The following is a 20,711-nucleotide window of genomic DNA, read 5'->3' as shown; positions in this document are numbered from 1 at the left end:
ATGGCCATCTATAGACGGGTAGCTCTGGGATAAGCTATCCGTCGCATATCTTCTTATCGTCTGAGCGCACGACATCCCCGTAATCACGATGTTCTTACGGGGAAGCCGCGCACCCCTCGGGCTCTGCACCGAGCCCGGTGACTGGGCGCTGTAACCGCCTGGTAAAGATATTTTTATCAGGCGGATGTCTTCGAGGGGAAGGAAACATCCTTCCCGGGCTTCACGTGCCGGGTCGGGCCCGGCCCGCTCCATGTGGGTGCCCACCTCTGCGGGTAGTTGTTCCGGGTGAGGGCCCGTCGCTGCACTCGGCTGACGTCGCCGGCTGACGCAGCTGGTGGGTCCCCACCTCCTTAATCGCGCATTAGTCTGGGGTTATGGGGTCCCCGTTCCCATTACGCTGACAGGTGGTACCCTCCATACCGAATTGTTATTAATTATTTTATTTTTTTAGGTTTATAAATTACGCTATATATGCATTTAGATATAAATATAAATTTTTGGTTTGTTCTGTCTTGTGTCATTGACAGGTGGGTCTTAGTTCATCCCGCATGCGAATCGGACTAGCTTTTCATCAATCGGACTCCTAACTGCAACCCACAAATCAATTGAAATCCTAATTAGAACCCAGACAAATCGACCAGAATCTTCCCGGGACAATCAATAACTCGCATGACCACAATATGGCATGTACACTGAGTGAATGAGATGATATTACTTTATCGATGATATTATGTAGATGCATGGGCACTATGCTAGTATATCTACAAAAGTCAAAACGACTAATAATTTAATTCGAGATGGACATGAGTATAGAAATATAAGAGTTCATATTCGAATATGTTATATGGTTATAGTCAAATAACATTTATTATCACGTGAAAAAGGATATATGACCAGGGGCTACTTTCAAATCAGTCGAGGACAAGCAACGTGATCAAGTTTCTGAGCTAAAATAACATCATCTTTTTTTAATGGTGAGATGGTGGGACGCATGCATTCAAATCTCGCTCTTATCTCAAGGCCAAGTTGTTTCTCGGGGTCATAATAATACTTTAATTAAGGATAACAAATTAACAACTGCCACTTCTACTCCTTCAAGACCAAGTTGTTTCTTGCAATTTTTTTTTATTTCTGTTTTTTACAAAAAATATATTTTCGATTTGGAAAATTACAGAAATATACCCCGGCCGCCCTGCTGCCGGACGGCAGGGGCTTTTCCGCAAAAAAAAGAAGAAAAAAAATTGCAGACAGGTCCATGGGGCCGGTCGCCCGGCAGCGGGGCGGCCGGCCCCCCTGGCCGACCGGCAGCTGGGCGGCCGGCCCCCCCCCCCCTTATATAAGGGTTGGCTGGTCCCCCCACCCTTCATTTGCATCACTACAATTCCAGAAACCAAGAAAAAAGAGAGTGGGAGGAAGAGAGGCGAAGCCCGGCCGGATTTTCGAGCCGGCGACTGCAGGTAACCAAAATTCTTCTACGCTTTACAAATAGTATGATTGTGTGTCCAGATATGTCGAGCAATTATTTTTGTTGAAACAGTAGATTAGCAATCAATTTGATATCATGATTCTGTGTCCAGATATGTCGAGCAAGCTTCGTTTTCAAGTTCATTATGGTGACAGATATATTTCTCATGATGCATATGGAGTAGATCTATCAGCTTTTGAACAAAGAGAGTGCGAAATAGATAAACCCTTAGAGAGAAGTTTTGGTTCCATACGCAAATGGCTTCACGAGATATTCAATGTGAATCCAAAGACTCATTTCCTAACCGTTCAGACTGTGACAAATTGGGGAACTGAAGGGGATTTCTGTGAGTTGATGCTTATAGCAAACACCGAAGAATGGCGGACTTACATGCAAGCAGCTCTTGACCGTGGGTGGCCTCTTGCAATGCTAATTCAGATTCACCAGAAGGCAGCCCATTTCGGTGAAGGATCAACAAGTACATCATCTCATATGAACCAAGCAGTGGAACAAGAAAATAAAGATCAGAATATGCATGTCACAGAACCTGAGCCACAAGGTATAGCTGATCAGGTAGGAGAAAAAGAAGATCAGAACGTGCATGTCATTCAACCTGAGCCGCAAGGTTTAGCTGATGAGGGTGAGCGGATACCTGAAATTGTGGAAGATGTACAGAATGAAGACCAAGAGGCTCGAATGATGGAAGAATGTGGGGACTCATCAGACGATGAGGACTACCCGTTGCTAGGTGAATGGAGAGGCAACGGTTTTGGAAATCTTGTGATACAGGATATTAGGAGTAATGAGTACGAATACAGAGAGAATGAGGTTGTGCAGGGGGCAAAGTATCCTAGCATTGAAGCTGTGAAAGATGCTGTGAAGCTTTGAGCTATATCGTTGAGGAAGGAATTCAGAGTTGTGAAGTCTAGCAGCAAAGAATATGAGGTGAAGTGTGTCAATGGCGATTGTACATGGCGAGTACATGCCTACAAGGGCAAGTACAAGACATACTGGGAGTGTTCAATTGTTACACCACATACATATAGATTAACTGATGTTGCTCAAACTCACCATAACATAACATTCACTTTCGTTGCCAAGAAGATGTATGGGGTGATTCTGGACAAAATTGATTATGAGCCAAAATTGATAATTAGGGACATCGACGACCGTTTTCAATACAAAATCAGCTATGCAAAGGCTTGGCGGGCAAAACAAAAAGTGTTTGAGATGAGATTTGGCACATATGAGGCATCATATGATAACTTGCCTCACATGCTGTCAGCAATTGTGCAGAGAAATCCTGAAAGCGCGGCTGATACCTACATTGTACCGAGTTTAGATGGGGGACCTGGGTTTCTGCTTCGTGCTTTCTTCTGCCTTGGTGCATGTGTGAGGGCATTTATGTATTGTGTTCCTGTTCTATGTATTGACGGCACATTCTTGACAGGAAGATATAAGGGGATAATACTGACAGCGATTGGAGTTGATTGCAACAAGCAGGTGGTTCCCATCGCCTTTGCTTTTGTTGAGAATGAGAACACAGAGAGCTGGTACTGGTTCCTTGAACGTGTGAAGATTCACGTTGTTGAAGGAAGGCCTGATGTTTGCCTTATCAGTGACAGACATGTTGGTATTCTAGCAGCAGTAAGGCAACTATATGAAGGAAGTCGAGGACAGCCTCCGCTATGGCCAGATGTTGTGAGTAGGTGGTGCATAAGACATATGGGTGCAAACTTTTATGAGCGCTTCAAGAATAAGGAACTTATGAATTTGTTTAAGAGATTGTGCACTCAGAATCAGCAGCGGAAGTTTGATGCATTGTAGCAGGTGCTAGATAACATGTGCGCCGAGCTGCTAAAGGAACAGGCCCCAACCTCCAGCCGGAGACGTTCCGGCGGCGGACCTTTCACACAGTGGATTAAGGATGCACCTAAGGAGAAGTGGTCAATTCTATACGACACTGGTGGTCGTCGATATGGGATCGAGACAACCAACCACGCAGAGTGTTACAATATGGTAATGCGTCATGTTCGTGGATTTCCTCTTGTTGGCATAGTTGAATTCATCATATACGGATGCACAAGGTACTTTAGAAAGCGGTACCAGACAGCTGCTGTCTTACTTAATGATCCAGGTGTGATTTTTTGTAATAGGGTCACTAGCTACATGAAAGAAAAGATTGAAAAGGCTCAATATCACATAGTGGTCTCCATGGGCACAAATGATCAAATGTTTGAGGTTTCATGCAAGGACAGGACAGGGCAGGGTGTCCGCAGACAAAGGGTCGTTCAGGATTGCTTGATAACGCCGGAAGGCAAGGTTTTTTGCAGATGCAAGAAACCACAGCTTCTTCATTTACCATGCTCCCATGTCATTGCGGCATGTTCAGAATCTGGGTTGGATCCTGAGGTTTTTGTTTCACAATATTACAGAAAAGAAACCGTTGTGCACACTTGGGGCCATGAGATATATGTCATAGGCAGTCTGGGATCATTCACTACACCAAATATCTCTCCAATGTACATTCCCAATCCAGATGCTAGGAGAGGGGTAGGTCGACGGCAGACACTTCGTATCCGTAACGGAATAGATAAGTCTGAGGCAGGAAAGAAGAAAAAAAGATGCAACCTGTGTGGAGCAGATGGTCACATTTACAAGAAGTGCCCTAAAATACAAGAAGATAATGCTGGTACTGAGGTTGGACCTTCTGGAAATCCCACCGATGGATTGCCTCCGGATTTTGGAGCCCGTCGCGTCTAGATTTCGTTATGTGTGCATATGTATTTGAACCAGATGTATGGATATGTATTCCGACCTGTATGTGATAATTACATTTCGTTATATATGGATATGTATTTGGACCAAATTGTAGCATGTAATATTACGAAGGTATTTGTGTAGTAACATTTCTTGGTTGTAGTTCTAAATGTGTAGCATGTAATATGTATTCCGACCTGTATGTGATAATTTCTGATGTTTCTATCAATATTTTCAAAGCTTTATTTCAATTGTTCTGTGTTTTGCTTGATGGTCTGTTACTGGTTGACCAGATGGGATTGCAGAAAAGAAAATCAAGATAAGAACATCCGTAAAGGAGAAAGGCATCATCATCTGAAGGAAAGTTCCTTCGGTAGCAAAAGGAAAAGTTTATGTAATTAATATTCCTTAGAGTTGTTCTGTACTTTTCAACCCTCCTTGAAGAATTATGAAAAGAAAAATCAAAGACTCCGCTTGTACAAGATGATAAGTGTGCATGCATTTAATAGAGTTTCCACTGTACGCTCCCTGATTATATATATGATGGCTGGAAGAACAATCCAAGAATACAGAAGAGAGTGGTAACTCAAAATTCATATCTCACTGGAAAAACTGGAAAGTGTACTGAAAATAGAAGGGTAGTTACGAATCATAAATTTTTGGTTTGCAATACAATTTTGTAAACAATGCTACGATTACAGAGCAGAAGCATAAGGCGTTTGTACTACTAGGTACTTGAACAATGAAAAACATGGCATGTGCAACACGATAACCTCGTGTTGTGAGTAAACCTAACATGCCTTAGGAAATGTAAAATGCCGGGATTATATGGTGGTGCTTTACTGAGTGCACCGGAGATATTTTCCCTTCCTAATAGCTTCAGACCCTGCTTCCTTAGCACGGCGGGCCCTCTCTCGCTTCCTCTCCCTATGAGCTTCACGTTCCTCTGCCTTCTGACTTTCCACTTCTGCAATCCTCTTCTGAATCTCTTCCTGGTTTTTCTTGCGCTTCTCCTCCATCTGTTCTTCATGCAGCATTTGTTGCCACCTTTGTGCAGCCCACCTTGCTTGACGCTCCACGTGGTCCTTATCCTGCTGAGATTGCTCGGTGTCTAACCACTGCACGAAATCACATAGAGGCGATGGAGTCTTTCCCCAAATCATGTTAGAAGTCGTTACTAGATCTGAAAGTGACAAACTCTAATAGTGTTTTGTAGTACCTTTGCTCGGTCCTTGCCGTAATGCTTGGGCGGGTCGTACTCGTAATTCTCGCACATGAAGAATCTCTCGCCAAAGTCGCCCCCCAAAACCCTTGATTTTATTAGTTTGCACAAGGATTCGCAAAAACACATAGGCACCTGGACTCCTTGGGGGACTGTTTCCGTCATCTTATTCCATGAAATGTAGGTGGATCCTGAGGATGCCATGGTGTTGAGCCATGGCATCCTCACCCCTCCTTCAAAATCCAGTTTTTTTTCTAGATTTTTAGTAACCCAAATGGGGGTGAGGGGGCAGCCAACACCTTATATAGGGGCGGAGGGCCGGCCGCCCCGCAGTTGGGCGGCCGGGGGGGCCGGCTGCCCCGTTGCCGGGCGATCGGCCCCAGGGACCTGTCTGCAATTATTTTTTTCTTTTTTTTGCGGAAAAGCCCCTGCCGCCCGGCTGCCGGGCGGCCAGGTCCCGGCCGCCCGGCAGCGGTGCGTCCGGGGTATATTTCTGTAATTTTCCAAAACGAATATATATATATTTTTTTGTAAAAAACAGAAATAAAAAATAAAAAAAAATAAAAAAACCGCGTTGTTTCTTGGGCCGTTCCAAATAGAGCCCACCAAAGGAGCCCGATCGGATCATGGTCCTGAAAATAGCTCGAGTCATAAACGTGGGCCGTGACCAGGGTTTACAAAATTGGTGGGAACCGGTCCGGTTTGACTGGTTACAGGTCAAACCGGTCCGGTTCTGGTTTGGGCCGGTACCAAACCGGTTCAAATTCAAAATTCAAATTTGAATTCAAAAAAATGAAAAATTTCCAAAAATACTTCAAGGTGCGACGAATCTAATGGTGTAAAATTTTCTCAAAAATTCGTTCGTTTAACATACTTTTCGGGCATTTAAAGTTAAACCAAAAAAGAAAAGGAAAAAAATGAGACGGCCCATTAAGGCCCACTTGGTAAACTGGTCAAACCGGCTGGTAAACCGGTCAAACCGGCCGGTATACCGTTCCAAACCGGTTACACATGTGATTTTAAATTTAGATTTGAATTCAAACCGACTGATAAACCGGTCAAACCGGCAAGTAAACCGGTCAAACCGACAAGTAAATCGGTCTAACCGACCGGTATACCGGTACGAACCGGTTGAACAGAGTTTTTTGAATTCAAATTTGAATTCAACCGGTTTCCGGCCAAACCGGACCGGTATACCGGTACCGGACCCGGCGGTTTGGCGGTCCGGTAAATGAAACCCTGGCCGTGTGACTAGTCGAACCGACCGCCTCAACATCTCGATAGCGTTAGGCCGTTAGGGTTTTGGCGGCGGCGGCCTGTATCCTGACCTCCCTCCGCCGCTTTTGAAGCCAGACTGCTCGCTTCCGCTTGGCCCCTCCCCTGCTGCTAGGGTTTCGTCTCGAGGAGAAGGCCGGGCGAAGCTCCCACAGATCCCTTCACCTGTCCCGCGTCCGAGGCTAGGTCGCCGCCATGAGCCGATCTGGGCAGCCTCCGGATCTCAAGAAGTAAGCGCTCGCCGCATGTGACTCTGTTCGTAGTTAGATCTTGGTTTGCTCCGCTCCTTTGTGCTGATTTTTTTTTGAGGGCTCCTTTGTGCTGATTTGGGTTTGTCTCTTGTGCCGTCGCAGGTACATGGACAAGAAGCTTCAGAGTAAGTGAAAATCTCTCGGCTACAAACCCCAAATCACAATAGTTTACCTGTGGTTTTGCTTCCAAGAAGTTCCTTGTGTGCATCCGGTTTCCTTTGATGTTGCGGATGAACGTGCGTGTCAAATCTGTTTAGTCTGCAGTGGTGATTAGGCCTGTACCCGATCTTCAGTAGATCGACTAACTATACCTCTAGCAGCATTTCTATAGTTGCTACAATGGCTCATTTAATCGCACCGTTTGAGAAATTATCGCTCCTTGTTAGCTTAGACGAACCAAATTTTGTTATGTTTATCCTGGTGGTACACTAGCATCATTTCTTTTGAGCCGAAATGTCAAAGCTATGGATGTATTTCAAGCCTGGCCTTGCATGATTACTATGTATGTTTGATGTTCTTTTGGTATTCCAAATGTCCTATACGACGAACACAATATATCAAAGCTATGGATTTATCTCCAAATGAAGCTTTATGTCATAGTTACTCTGATGGGAGTGGGACATTCACTCGCGATTTATTTTCATCTTCAGAATGGCATACTGTATCAAGAGTGTTCTGATAGTTGCATTGTATTGATTGATGATTCTTTTGGAGTCATTCCTGTGCTGGAGTGGTAACTTCTCTATTACGATCATTTTCAAGTTTTCTTTTAATATTCGTGGTTTTTCCCCATTGTGATTTGTGTTGGATGGCTGCCCCTACATGACGATAATATTATGAAAGCTATGGATTAATTTCCAGATGCGGCTTTTATTGTCATAGTTACTCTGATAGGCTGCCATATCAGTATTTTTATATCTACTTTTGTTCAAATCAGTCTATTCATTTAGGGATAAGATAGATTCTCTTTGTTGTCTGAATAGAGCTATCAAAATCCCAGAAACAAATCATACTTTACTAGCCAAGCAATGGGTTGCATCAAAGTCAATCGATTGGAAAGAAGCAATTGTTCGGCATAGTGTCACTTATAGAATACCGAAGTTGTTATATACCTGTTGCTCTTTTTTTTTTGTTCAGTATGTTTAGAGTATTACTAGCCAATTCAATCTGTTTATTAATGACTGTTAGGTGAGACATCTTTTCAAATATGGGTGATGCCTCCATGTATATTGTCAATGTTTTAAAAAAAATGCTAGATGTTAGGTCGGCAGTTGGGCTCTGGCACTTGCATTTGCACTTTGCTCAGAACACATAAAAATGTAGAAAACTATCACATATTAGCACCTAAAAATCGGGGAAATAGGAAAAACACATACCATAAACCTAATATAGGCGAAGCAGTGGATTTGAGCTTAGTACCTTGGCCTGGTTTTTTAAACACTATGTAAGTGAATCAGTTTTTTTTTTGCATGTGTTGTAGTATTTTTTTTCTTCCTTTATTGTTTACAATTTATATGGAAGCGAAGTCTGTCAGTGCTGTCAATGCAATCATGTTCTGTTGTCATTTCATTTTTTTACATCTTGGAGGTGCTGTAGTTAAATTTATATTTTGCTATCGATGAAACTTCTCCATTGGCTAATTTGTTCCTGTTTAACCATTTCTCCAGTCAAGCTGAATGCAAACCGTGTTGTTATTGGCACACTTCGAGGGTTTGACCAGTTCATGAATCTGGTGGTGGATAACACTGTTGAGGTCAATGGGAACGACAAGACTGATATTGGAATGGTGGTAGGTTTCCTTTTGCTGATTGTTGTTTGGAATTTTTGAACATGTACTTCAGAATGCATTGGTAGTAATATGTAGCATCATATGCTGACAACCAACAATCATCTGCAGGTTATCAGGGGAAACAGTGTTGTCATGATCGAGGCGCTGGAGCCTGTTGCCAAGTCTCAGTGAATCATCATTCTGCTTCAGCAGATGTAGAGGCACCAACTGCATGAAAACTGATGTAAATGATATCAGTCAACCTGCTGTACTTTAACATTATTTGCACAGCAATATAACTTTGAATGCGGAGAGCCTTGTCCTGTTTGTACTCCTTGATTGTGACTATGTAATCAACTGCCGATGCTTATGATAATACTTAATTTAACTCAAGCTTAATTGGTTGTGCGCACCAGTATCTTGTCACCTTCACAGCAGGTCTGGCTACCCAGTGCTGGATCCTGGTTCAAGGGTGACTACATGAATTGCCTTTCTTCCAGCAATCTGTGGGCGATGAGTGGTTCTGCTGTTAGTTGCTGCATCGCCTGCTGCTTTGTGGGAAGGACAAGTGTTTCCATGAAACATACCGCAAAGATTTGTATGTGGGCTGTTATTCCAATTGAATTATTTTGCTTCTTTGGTATATTAAGGCCACTGCATTGCTGCAGTGACTTTTTGCCTGTTCATGGTAAACTTTTGTTTTCTTGAGACTTATTGGTACATCAAATGCGCTTCTGTAGATGAGCTGAATTCGATATTTACAGTCCGTGTCGTCAGCATGTACTTGCAGCTTGTGCTGATCCTGGTGGTGGTGGCATCAAAATTCAAATTGCTCTGGTTGAATGATTTCTTAAGGGATTTCTTAGGTGGAAATATGTTGTACTTACTTTGATTTGAAGAATAGATCATGTATTCATTGAGATGTCTACACATGACTAAGGTTTCATGTAAAGTGTTTTTTCGTTGGTTTGCACGGTGAATGGTTATGAATGAAGTTACTCTACATCAGTGTTCCTTTGGTTTAGTTAGCGAGCAATTCGTTCTCTAATTATTAAAACACATGAAATATATGCTTTCACTGAAACTAATTATTTGCACATCACTAATCTATTGACAAGTTTGACAGTCAATGGACTCTGATGAAAATGAGGCTTGATGCTTACTATTGCACTTAACAAATGAATGATGATTTATTTATCTCCCTACTCATATGAGAATGGAAGGTCCATTCAACCGATTCAGGACAGCTATCGAAGTTGCTATGGTTGTTTACATTGTGATGCTGTCCAGGAACTATGTCCCTTTGCCAGTGCTCTGGCCTTCGGTGCTGCCCTTTCTGAACTCAAGTTTTCCAATGGACCTGTAGCGTGTCACTGGCACCTCGCCTTCCACGAGGAGGAGGTCGCGTTACCTACCCTCGGAAACACGCCTCGTGCTCGTGGAACATCGCGACGGAGACTCGGCGCCTGAAGGTGGGTCCGTGGGTGGGTTAGCAAGCCAGAACTCCATGTTCCTCTCTTGGACTGGTCGCGTGAAGAGGAACGGATTCTCTGCTCAGTCCAGCTTGTCGCTTGCAGGTGCGCTGAAGTGGTGGTCAAATCCTGCGAAACCACCTCCTCGCACTGCAACTACGTTCTTACCGTGGTCACCGGAAACGGGAACGTCCCTGCATTCCACGTTCCATAAACGTCTTTCTGTCTTTCTGGAACACGGGAACGCGGAAACATTTTCATTCCCGTCTTGTAAAAATATATCCTAAGTGCCGTTCCTGTTCCCTAGAGGAACTTCGGGACTATATTTCTTGCTCTCGAGTGGCAGGTTGAAGAACGGCACGGCGCTGTCCTTCATCTGCTGCATCGCTGCTTCGTCGACAGGCGGTAGCGGGCGTGTTCTTCTCCCTGCCGATGAGCTTGGGGGCAGTAGCCTCCACTGCTCTGCCTGTCTACCTCCTAATTGGGCATAGCAGTCAGCAGAGCACCGCACGAGCTGAGGTGCCTATTTTTATAAGCCGGGTAATTTAGGCTAAATCCGCCACCTAATCTCACAAACCAAAGCATTCAACCGCTCCTTTTTTTATGGTGAATGTGAATCATTTTGATGAGAAAACAATAAATTAAAGCAACATCACATTCCCATGGCGACCTGAAAATACGATCACCCAAGTTTTTTTTTTGAAAGACACGAAACCTAACCAAATTGATCTACACTCATTTTGTGCTAAAATGTTTTTTTTGCAGAAATAACTTAATAAGATGGCGCAGTACAATCTTCTCCGGCCAAAAGACTTGATACAAAGTCTAACCTGCTAGCATGAATAATCTGCTAAAATCGACATATATATAGTTTCTTAAGTTGAGAGAGGTTGAATGCTTGATTTTGAAGTTCACGGCATCGGATTGAAAATATTCATAAATTATAACCCAATTCAAGCTGATTTGATTTTGTCCCACCAGGATATGTTTTATTATATGGGAAATGAGAGGGACACTGAACTTGAATAAGCATAAGCTACGCCTTCAGGTTCAGGCTGTCCAGGAACCGTGTGCCTTGGCCCAATGCTTCGCCGCTGCCCTTATGGTACTCGAGTATTCCGACGGACCTGTACCGTGCCGGCGCCTCGCCTCCCCTGAGGAGCTCCGGCAGCGGCGCCACCCGCCCGTCAACGCACGCCTCATGGAACGTCGCGACGGTGACCCGGCGCCCCCGGGCGTCCGGGACCACCCTGTGCTCGACGCTGGCGTAGGCGCCGTTGGTGAGGACGTCGAGCATGTCGCCGACGTTGACGACCAGGGCGCCCGGCAGCGGCCGCACGGGGAACCACCGCCCGGCCCTCTTGACCTGCAGGCCCGGCGTGTCGTCGACCTGGAGCAGCAGGGTCAGGCCCAGGGTGTCGGTGTGCGGCGGGATGCCCACCACCGTGTCCCGGTGCCGGCACGGCGGGTAGTGGTGCATGGACACGCTCTGGCCCTTGCCGTCGCCGAAGAAGGCGCCTAGGAGCACCTCCTGGCTGACGCCAAGGTCGGCTGCCATGGAGCTCACCAGGCGCCTCGAGAGATTCTCGATCTCCGCGGAGTACCTGTCGAGCGCGTGCCTAGGAGGTAGAGCCAAGGATCGACGGGACAGTTGGTTAATGACGACGACGACGACGACGACTAATTAAGCAGCGTCACTGTCAGTCTAATCGGAGCAGTGGACGCACCTGAATGTGGGTGGGTTCGTCGGCCAGAAGGCATCCATGTTCCTGGCTTGGAGTGGCCGCGTGAAGAGGAGTAGACACTCTGCCCAGTCCAGCTTATCAGTGGAGGCTCCTCCGCTGAAGTGGTGGCCGAATCCCTGGGCCCCGCCTCGGACAGCCACCGTGTTCTTGGCCTCCAGCGGCAAGCTGAAGAACTGCGCCACGCTGTCCTTGATCTGCTGCATCGCCTCTGCCTCGACCCCATGGTTCACGAGCTATACAGAGCGAGAAGAGTACATGATCAAGAAGAAAAATTAACGTGAGTAGGGAAAAGTAGGAGAGGCGGGCTGGGGAAACGGGAAATCCATCCGATCCTGACCTGGAAGAAACCCCACTCTCTGCACGCGGAGCCGAGCTTCGCTGTCTCCGACGCCGACAGCTCCGGATCAAGGAGGCGCGCCATGTCCACCACCGGCAGCTCGGACGCCTCGTTCTCGCCGTCGACGACCGCGCCGGCTGCCTGGACCTCGTTGGTTCGGATGAACCTGTCGGGGATCTTGGCGGAGTCGGCGAACAGGGCCGCGGTGGCGTCCGTGATCTTGTGCCTGCCGACGAGCTTGCCGGCAGCAGCCTCCGCCATTGGCCTATGTGTCTACTCTTGAGTATTGTGCTTGTGCGCGCGCAGTGCACGGCACTGGACAAGTTTATATACTCTAGATTGCAGGGTCGTCCAATTCGTTGGCAGGTCCATGAAAGCTATATGCATCCCAGGCCCTCAACTTTCTAAGCTCTTTGGTTATGCCGCTGACCCTGACCGCGTGTACAGTCCGCCTGCCCACTCAAACACCCCATATGGGATTTTGCAATGCTGTAGAGGTGTGGTTGCAACTCTACCTGACACATATCAGGAAAAAACTCCACCAGACTTGCATGGTTATGTTTGAGTTTTTATCAAACCACAACCACCCTAGATGTAAAATGCAGGAGTAGGTAACTGGATGTATCATATAGTAGACTCGTAGTTTGTCCCATTGGAGTCATTCTTTTTTCTTAGAGAAAAAAAGGAGTCATTCTTATAATTAACTACTCCAAGTTGATATTATGCATTTAATTTTTAGAAAGAACTAAGGGAGCTAGTCATCACTGACCTTCAGCCGCCTTTACCTTTTTAATAAGGTGATGACTGAGAGACCATCGGCCTGCCGTCGTCCTCGGTGACCGACCGATTCACTATGTTCGCTTAATTTGTAACTAATCAACCAGCAGTGTTTTTCTCTCATATCAAATCAGTACCAGCCACCAACCAATCAGCAGTACTTTTCTCTCATAACAAATTAGCACTAGCTACCAGTCACAGTCCAGTAAACAGAGTGACATATATCTCTGGTTCAGTCGCTCCTTCAACCACAAGCTCCCTCAATCCAGGCTTGGTGCCATGATCATACTTCTCCAAAGCCAGACTTGGTGTACAATTTTATGGCACAGTTATCTACATTAGAAACTAGGTAATTATGCCAGATGTATTTCAAGGTAATAAAATTGTACTCACATCTCATGAAACTCTATCATTCTCTCTTCTTACCATGTTAGTATTGATGATATTTAATGCTATAAAATCCTCCATGAAACTCCATTGAGATGGGTCATAGAGAAAATCTTACACCATACTCTTTTTTCTTTTTTAGCAATCTTACAATACTTTTTAATCAAATCTTATATGTATTGCACTGGTAGGCAGGTGCCAAGTTTCCAGAACGAGCAGATGACCAGACCCCAAAGCCCCAAACAGGGCCGAATCTATATTTCGGCGCGGTATTTTATCCAATTTATCAAAAATATATACTTAATTTTTTTTGCAAATTTGTCACCCAGCCGCCGGTTGACTCGGCTGTAATCGGCTACCGCCATATGAATTGGCGGTTTGTTGCATGGGCCACGGCCCACAAAACATACCGCCGTTTGAACTGGTGGTAAGCACTTACCGCCAGATGAACTGGCGGTAGGAGCTACCGCCGTGTTGGGACAGCTATAGCCGTCCTGTAGAGGGCCTGTGGACCTCCCAGTAACATATCGCCAATTGATTCGGCGATAGCGATCTCGCCAATTGAATTGGCGATAGGCAGTCTCAGCTGTAAAATTTTTTGTAGAGGTGTAAATTTTTTTTATAGGGTGCGACGTCCGAAAATAACATTGGTTCAGACGTCCGGAAATTTTGAAACAAGATTTCGATGTCCGAACATCGTAACAACGGGCAAGCCGCCTTTTGGGAGAGGGCAGTCCAACAAGTCATGTTTGGTCCGTACTATGGAGCGTAGTGTCGCATCTTATGGTACGACAGCCCGCCGATGAAACAATAATTGTTCAAAAACATTATTGAATGTGGTGACCAATTGTGCAAATAGTTGATGCTTTTTTTTGTAATTTTTCAAAGTACTAGTATGATAGTTTTCCAATGCCGGATGATGCACGATTTTATTAGAAAGGAAAACAACCTCCATAACACCACGAGTACATAGGAAGCGAAAAGAGGCTTCCGAAACACCAGGAGTAGACATGAAAAACACGAAAAAAAACAATACATACGAAGTGAAAAAAGGCTTCTGAAACAAACACGCAACATATTGATGGCGAACGAACATAATTTATTCTGACAGCATGATTGATCAGAATGAAATGGACCAGTACAACATCCATCATTCACGGCTAGTTTCCTTATCACATCCTGCCCGTTTTGCTTTCCGCTCTCGCACTTGCGTACATCTTTATCCACCTTCTTCGACCACTCCATATATTGCTGATCACGACGAGTGATCCACATGTCAATTCACTCATGGAAATAACACCAATGAATATGCGTCTCATCACCAGCGTACTTTAGTAAACAATTTATTTAAAAAAATAAAACCACTAGACAAATATATTTAAAAATTAATCTATACCTGTGATGTTGCACCTCTTTTTTGGACTTCCACGATATTCTTGCAACACCAATACCTCTGGCCGAAAGTCTCGGAGTCACGAGATATGTTCGGAACACAACGCATCTAGCAATAGCAATCGGGTGGCTCTACACCTTTTGGCCATACCTTGGAATCTGTAATACATTTATTGGGATCGTTAGGAGAGGGTCCTAAATTAGCCTCCATTTCTCGAAGGAAAGATGCCCTTGAGAATAAGGAGATCATAGCTGTTTGTTTGGGCTAACTGAAAATACATGAAAGCAAATATGCAAGCATGTGCTCTCGGCAACTACATGGTCGCCTTTTATACACGCATGTAGGGTCGAGATGACGGACTAGAGGGGGGGGGGGTGAATAGTCCTTTCTAAAACTAATTGCGCCGGCTAACCAAAATTTCTGCGGAATTGAAACTATTCGCTTAGCCAAGACTTCACCCCTCTAACTATGACTCTAAGGTACCTCCAAAAAGATCCTACACAAAGAAAATGGAGTGCCAAGTTAGCAAGAGCTCTCCTAACAATTCTAATGCCAAGCCACACAAGTCTAAGCACTAGTACTTCACAAACCGGAGGAGCTCCTACACAATTCTAATGAGCAAACACACAAAGCCAAACCCAAGCTCACTAGATGCTCAAGGATATGGATACACAATCCAAACCTAAGAGCTCAACTTGCTTAGCTACACAATCTAAGCAAGAGTAACTAATTAAGCTACACAAGCTAACTAGTTACACTAGGATCTCTACTTCTAGCTACACAAGCAAGAAGATGATTAGCAAGCTACACAAGCTAACTAATCACTAGAGAGCAACTACACAAGCATAAGATATATATATGAATGTAAATACAAGACTTATGATTTGAAGAATGCAAACCACCGAAAAGAGTAGACAAAATTGACACGGTGATTTTTATCCCGAGGTTCACTTGGTTGCCACCAAACTAATCCCCGTTGAGACAAGCTCCAAGGTTGCCGCCGATCCTCTTGCTAGTGGTCACTCTCAAGTCACACTCTCCCACGTGGAGTGCTCACACCGAGCTCTAGCACATGATCCGGCCGGACCACTTGTTGCTCTTCACGTCTCGCTCAACTAGAGTTGCTCTTCGCGGCTCCCGCGGGGTGAGCACAATACCCCTCACAAACTCTTCTCCGGAGCACCGCACAATATTCTTGCGGGCTTAAACGGAGCCTTTTGCAACCAAGCCGTCTAGGAGGTGGCAACCTCCAAGAGTAACAAGCACACCGGCTTGCAACACGATCACCTAATGCCACTCGATGCAATCTCTCAAAGCAATCGCACTAGAATCGCTCTCTCACTCGATCAGATGATTACTATCAAGTTAGAGTGAGTAGAGGGCTCTCAAGCACTCTCACACAAGGACACCAAGTCCCCTAAGTGCTCAGCCACATCAAATTGCCGGCCACACCCTCTATTTATAGAGGGAGGCCCCAAACTAGCCGTTATACTCAAAACCTGTGAAAACAGAGTTTTCGCGAACTGTCCGCGTTAGAGCCATTCAAACCCAACGGCTAGATCTGCAATGATTATGTGTCAGAGTCGACCGTTAGAGCCCTTCGCGGACTGTCCGCACCCTATTGGCGGACCGTCCGCCGTTCAGACACTCCGAACACTCAGAGAGACAACGTCTCTGGACAATATTAAAGTTTGAGGGGCGGACCGTCCGCACCTCTTGAGCAGACTGTCCGCCCTTCACATCGTGCAACCCACCAGAAGCAAAATCGTCTCTGTTCATTTTCTCAACTGACCGGCGGACCGTCCGCACCCCAGTGGCGGACCGTCCGCCCTTCACTCATAAAACCCACCAGAGACCCAACACGTCTCTGGTCAATTTGTTAAGTGACATGCGGACCGTCCGCTCCCCTTGGCCGGACCGTCCGCAGTCCAACTTTTCAGCCCAAGCCAGAGAAACAACCTCTCTGGATGATTTCTTTAAAACACCTGCAGACTGTCCGCACACCAGGGGCGGACCGTCCGTAGTACGACCTTCAATCCCAAACAGAGCTACGATCTCTCTAGACAAAACAGAATTATACTGGCGGACCATCCGCCGAACATGGCCGGACCGTCCGCCCGTCATTTCTTTTTCCCACAAGTTGATCAACATTAACTCCAACACCTTCTCCTTTGCAAATGTGCCAACACCACCACGTGAACAACGCCATGTGCATGTGTGTTAGCATTTCACAACCAGTTTCAAAGGATTTTCACTTGATCTCACCACACCACTCGATCCTAGCAACATCGCAATGTTAGATCGCTCAAGTGGCACTAGATGACCGATATGCAAACAAGTTTGCCCGTCTTGATAGTACGGCCATCTATCCTAAATCCGGTCATGCACTTCTCTACACAACCTTTGACCGGTGAAATGAAATGCCCTACAAGTCATACATTTGCCTTGCGCATTCTATTTCATCTTCCCAAATATTGATGCCACACAAACACCAAACTCCATCAAGCCTTTTGATCATCATCATGAGTCAACACTTGGCTTGATCTTTCTTGAATGATATGATCCACTCCATATCATCACATGACCTATTTGGTCCATCGATCTTGACCTTGCTCTCTCTTCACCGTTGTCTCGGTCCATCGGCGCCAAATCTTGCCCAAGCATCACCGCCTCGCGGTCCCTCGCTTCAAAGTCTCGACTTGCCCTTCTCCATTGCAACCGGTCCATCAAGCCAAGCCTTGTCTTGATCTTCTCCACTTTGGTCACATAACTCCATGTCATGTCTCATATGCAATGAGCTCCTCCATCAGACTATATGAGCATAGCATCAACCCTTAGCCATTTCTCCTCCATGGCACATGTTGCTCATACTAGTGTCTTTGTGTGGACTAATCTCATGTACATCTCAACATAAACACTTATTAGTCCACCTAAGTTGTCACTCAATTACCAAAACCAAACAAGGGCCTTTCAATCTCCCATTTTTTGGTAATTGATGGCAACTCTACAAAGATATGGAAATTAAGCAAATTCCAAGCTAGCACTTCACACACGTGTAAATAGCTAACTTGGTTTGGATTTTATGTTTCTTATCCACCATTAAAACCACTTGTAAAAGATTGGATAAGCACCATAAAAATCCGACTTGGTAGTGATAACTCCCCCTACATGTGTGCTCAAGAGATTTGGTTTTAAACTCACACACATGCATAAATATGAAATTTGTGGGATTGTTATCACTACTAAGTGATGCTAAGGTATATAGGATAAACCTTTGAAGCGTGATACCAATTGGAGTTGCATCCTTGAAATTCATTCCTTAGCATCAATGAGTAACTAGACATGCATCAAAAACTCAAGATACCTCATGAGATCAATATTATTAGCAAGGCTCTTGATTCACATGTAAAAATAACATGTCTACCTACAATCTATGCATGCTAGTTATCAAATCATCAATCAAGTTCTATGACTAGCATACATCACACACAAGCATTGTACATATAAATTTTAGAACTTATGCAAATGCAAGCAAGCACATGAATATGTACATATCAAATGCAAACAACCAAGTTCATGAGCTTGCTCCCCCTACTAGTGTGCTCCTCTTGTCCAAGAATATTGATCCTCCTCAATATTGCTCCTCTTGATCCATGTCCATGCTCGCACTCTCATCTCATCTCCCCCTTTGTCATCCAAGGATAATTCATATCTTTGTTCATTTCTTTCCCCCTTTGTCATCAATGACCATAAAAAGAGCCGAAACCACATAAAATTTGCCATGTGAAGATCAATGGCTACCACTTGAAGTTGTACCTCTTGTACTTGTAGGGTTACCACTTGAATACCCCTTGTAGGCAATCATATGAAGCGCTTGTGGTTTGATACAAAGAGTTGGATTTGGGTAGATGGTTGAGTCTTGAATCTTCATTTTTGATAGACACTTTCAATTTGATTGGAATTGACACCACTTGTAACAACAACATGTGGAAGCATGAAGACCACCTTGAAATGCCATATGTAGGACACTAGTAGGATCCTTGACCTTGATACCTTGTAGTGGGGCTCCTCCCCCTATATCAAAGTGTTTGTCAATCCACTTGAATCTTGAGCTCTTCTTGGTGAGGGTAGCTTTCTTGATTTGAATTGATCACTTAAAGTTGTGGATCACTTGTGGAATCACCATTGTTGCACTAGATCCACTTGATTGAATACCACTTGTATGACCATATATATCACTTGTAGAGATGCCATGATATACCTTTTGTTGAATCTAGTATCACTTGTAAAATCATGATGGATCACTTTGTTGAATTTGACATTGATAATCAATTCTTGAACTAGATTGTTACCATGAGCTTCTTACTCTTTGACTTGATCTAGACTACTTGCCCAAATAATTCAACTCGGTTTGAACCAATGACAAGCTTCTTCACACCTCATTCTAAGGGTTATCTTGACAATGTTGAGTTAAACACTTGAAAGCTCATTTTCTAGATCAACTACTTGGGTTTACTAGCTCATGAACATGTCATATGTTACCACTAAATCATATCAAGCATAGAAGCAATAGTGGCATCATAAAACATTTAAAATTATTTTATTTTTCATGAATGATCACTATATATGACTATATGCACTAATCATGTCCTTAGCAAAGTATGAATGCATATGTCAAGCAATTTCACCTTGCTATGTTGGAGTAGAGGATAGTCATTAGATTCCAATTTAGCTCTCCAACTAGCATCACGAAGTCCAATTATAATAGTTTGGTGAAGACAAAGAATGCCAATATGAGTACCATGCTTTCACCCATGTGAATTGAGAATTATTTATGATCAAATGCACTATCTTGTTATGGTTGGCTTGCTTCTTCTTTTTGATCTTTGCTTGCTTAAGAGAATACCACTTGAATATACTTGAACTATCATGAATCTCTCTTATGTTAGGTGTTGCTTGCTTTTCTTGATCAACCCATTTGATAGTTTCAACTAAGCATCTCCAATGACTCTAGATTACCACTTCCATGTCGGCCTTCCAAGCACCTTGCTTGTCCCTCCCACTCTTGGGCGGCCCGGACCCTCTCCAGGGAGAAGTGATCTCTCCAAGAACCATTCTTGACACTCACTTGAATGACTTTGATTTATTGATCAAACTATGGACTTGTCATGATGAAAAATCTTCACATCTTTCTTTAAGTCCTTTTCTTTCTTCTTAGCTTGATCTTGATCTTTCAATTGAGTGCCAAATGTGTGCCAAGTGCACACCACAATCAAATGGCCTTGTACCTAATACTTGTTATGCTTCTACCTCCTCTCAAAACCAAACCTAGGTTCATCAACCACTTGTAAAGATGGTTCCAACTTGAGAACCTTTCAATTTAAGTGACTCAAGATCAATCCAATATTTGTCATTTTTCTGGCAGATTTTGTACCTCTCAAAGAATATATCATATCTCTTAGAGTACAAGTTGAATTGCCATAAAATTTTGTGGAGATGTGTGACACTAAGTCATATAGTAGCCATAAAAATTTGAGCTTCCAAACATTTCTAGATTGCTACCAGATTTTGACAGAGCTAAGATTGTTTCTGGGCAGATTCAACTTATCTCAGGCGGACCGTCGGCGGTATACTGGCGGACCGTCCGCACCTGCATCACTTGTCATCCAATTACTCCGATGCACAGGCGTCGGACTGACTGAAGCCTACTGGACCGTCCGCGGATACTTGGCGGACCGTCCGCGCTTACTTAGTGGACACATCATCGGTGTAACCGAAGCTTACCGGTGCATCTGGTGGACCATCCGCGGTTCATGGGCGGACTGTCCGCACTACAATTTTCTGCTGATCAGAGCCTCT

General features: G+C 44.5%; 2 protein-coding genes across 2 annotated transcripts; one reads left to right on the top strand and one right to left on the bottom strand.

Moving 5' to 3' along the window:
• The first annotated feature begins 6,712 nt into the window (after positions 1-6,712).
• Positions 6,713-9,140, top strand: LOC120691793 (probable small nuclear ribonucleoprotein G). Its single transcript, XM_039974985.1, has 4 exons — positions 6,713-6,952; positions 7,076-7,098; positions 8,641-8,762; positions 8,871-9,140. Exons 1-4 carry the CDS (start codon positions 6,918-6,920, stop codon positions 8,931-8,933), a joined length of 243 nt encoding a protein of 80 aa, XP_039830919.1. The 5' UTR covers positions 6,713-6,917; the 3' UTR covers positions 8,934-9,140.
• Positions 9,141-11,081: 1,941 nt separating this feature from the next.
• Positions 11,082-12,675, bottom strand: LOC120687523 (protein SRG1-like). The gene is made up of 3 exons (XM_039969538.1): positions 12,296-12,675; positions 11,941-12,191; positions 11,082-11,832 (listed from the first exon to the last, which is right to left on the bottom strand). The coding sequence occupies exons 1-3, from the start codon at positions 12,554-12,556 to the stop codon at positions 11,250-11,252; spliced, it is 1,095 nt and encodes a 364-aa protein (XP_039825472.1). The 5' UTR covers positions 12,557-12,675; the 3' UTR covers positions 11,082-11,249.
• Between the last annotated feature and the right edge of the window lie 8,036 nt (positions 12,676-20,711).

The sequence above is a fragment of the Panicum virgatum genome, chromosome 9N, assembly GCF_016808335.1.
Source record: "Panicum virgatum strain AP13 chromosome 9N, P.virgatum_v5, whole genome shotgun sequence".
Lineage (NCBI taxonomy): Eukaryota > Viridiplantae > Streptophyta > Magnoliopsida > Poales > Poaceae > Panicum > Panicum virgatum.
This window is presented reverse-complemented; position numbering and strand designations above follow the sequence as displayed.

What these genes read in the sequence shown, in the direction of transcription:
- LOC120691793 (XM_039974985.1), top strand. Translation starts at nt 6,918, where the DNA reads ATGAGCCGATCTGGGCAGCCTCCGGATCTCAAGAA. An exon ending in CAGCCTCCGGATCTCAAGAA is followed by an intron (nt 6,953 to 7,075) that starts GTAAGCGCTCGC and finishes GTGCCGTCGCAG; the next exon opens with GTACATGGACAAGAAGCTTC. An exon ending in CATGGACAAGAAGCTTCAGA is followed by an intron (nt 7,099 to 8,640) that starts GTAAGTGAAAAT and finishes CCATTTCTCCAG; the next exon opens with TCAAGCTGAATGCAAACCGT.
- LOC120687523 (XM_039969538.1), bottom strand. Translation starts at nt 12,556, where the DNA reads ATGGCGGAGGCTGCTGCCGGCAAGCTCGTCGGCAGGCACAAGATCACG. An exon ending in GAGAGTGGGGTTTCTTCCAG is followed by an intron (nt 12,192 to 12,295) that starts GTCAGGATCGGA and finishes CGCTCTGTATAG; the next exon opens with CTCGTGAACCATGGGGTCGA. An exon ending in ACGAACCCACCCACATTCAG is followed by an intron (nt 11,833 to 11,940) that starts GTGCGTCCACTG and finishes TCTACCTCCTAG; the next exon opens with GCACGCGCTCGACAGGTACT.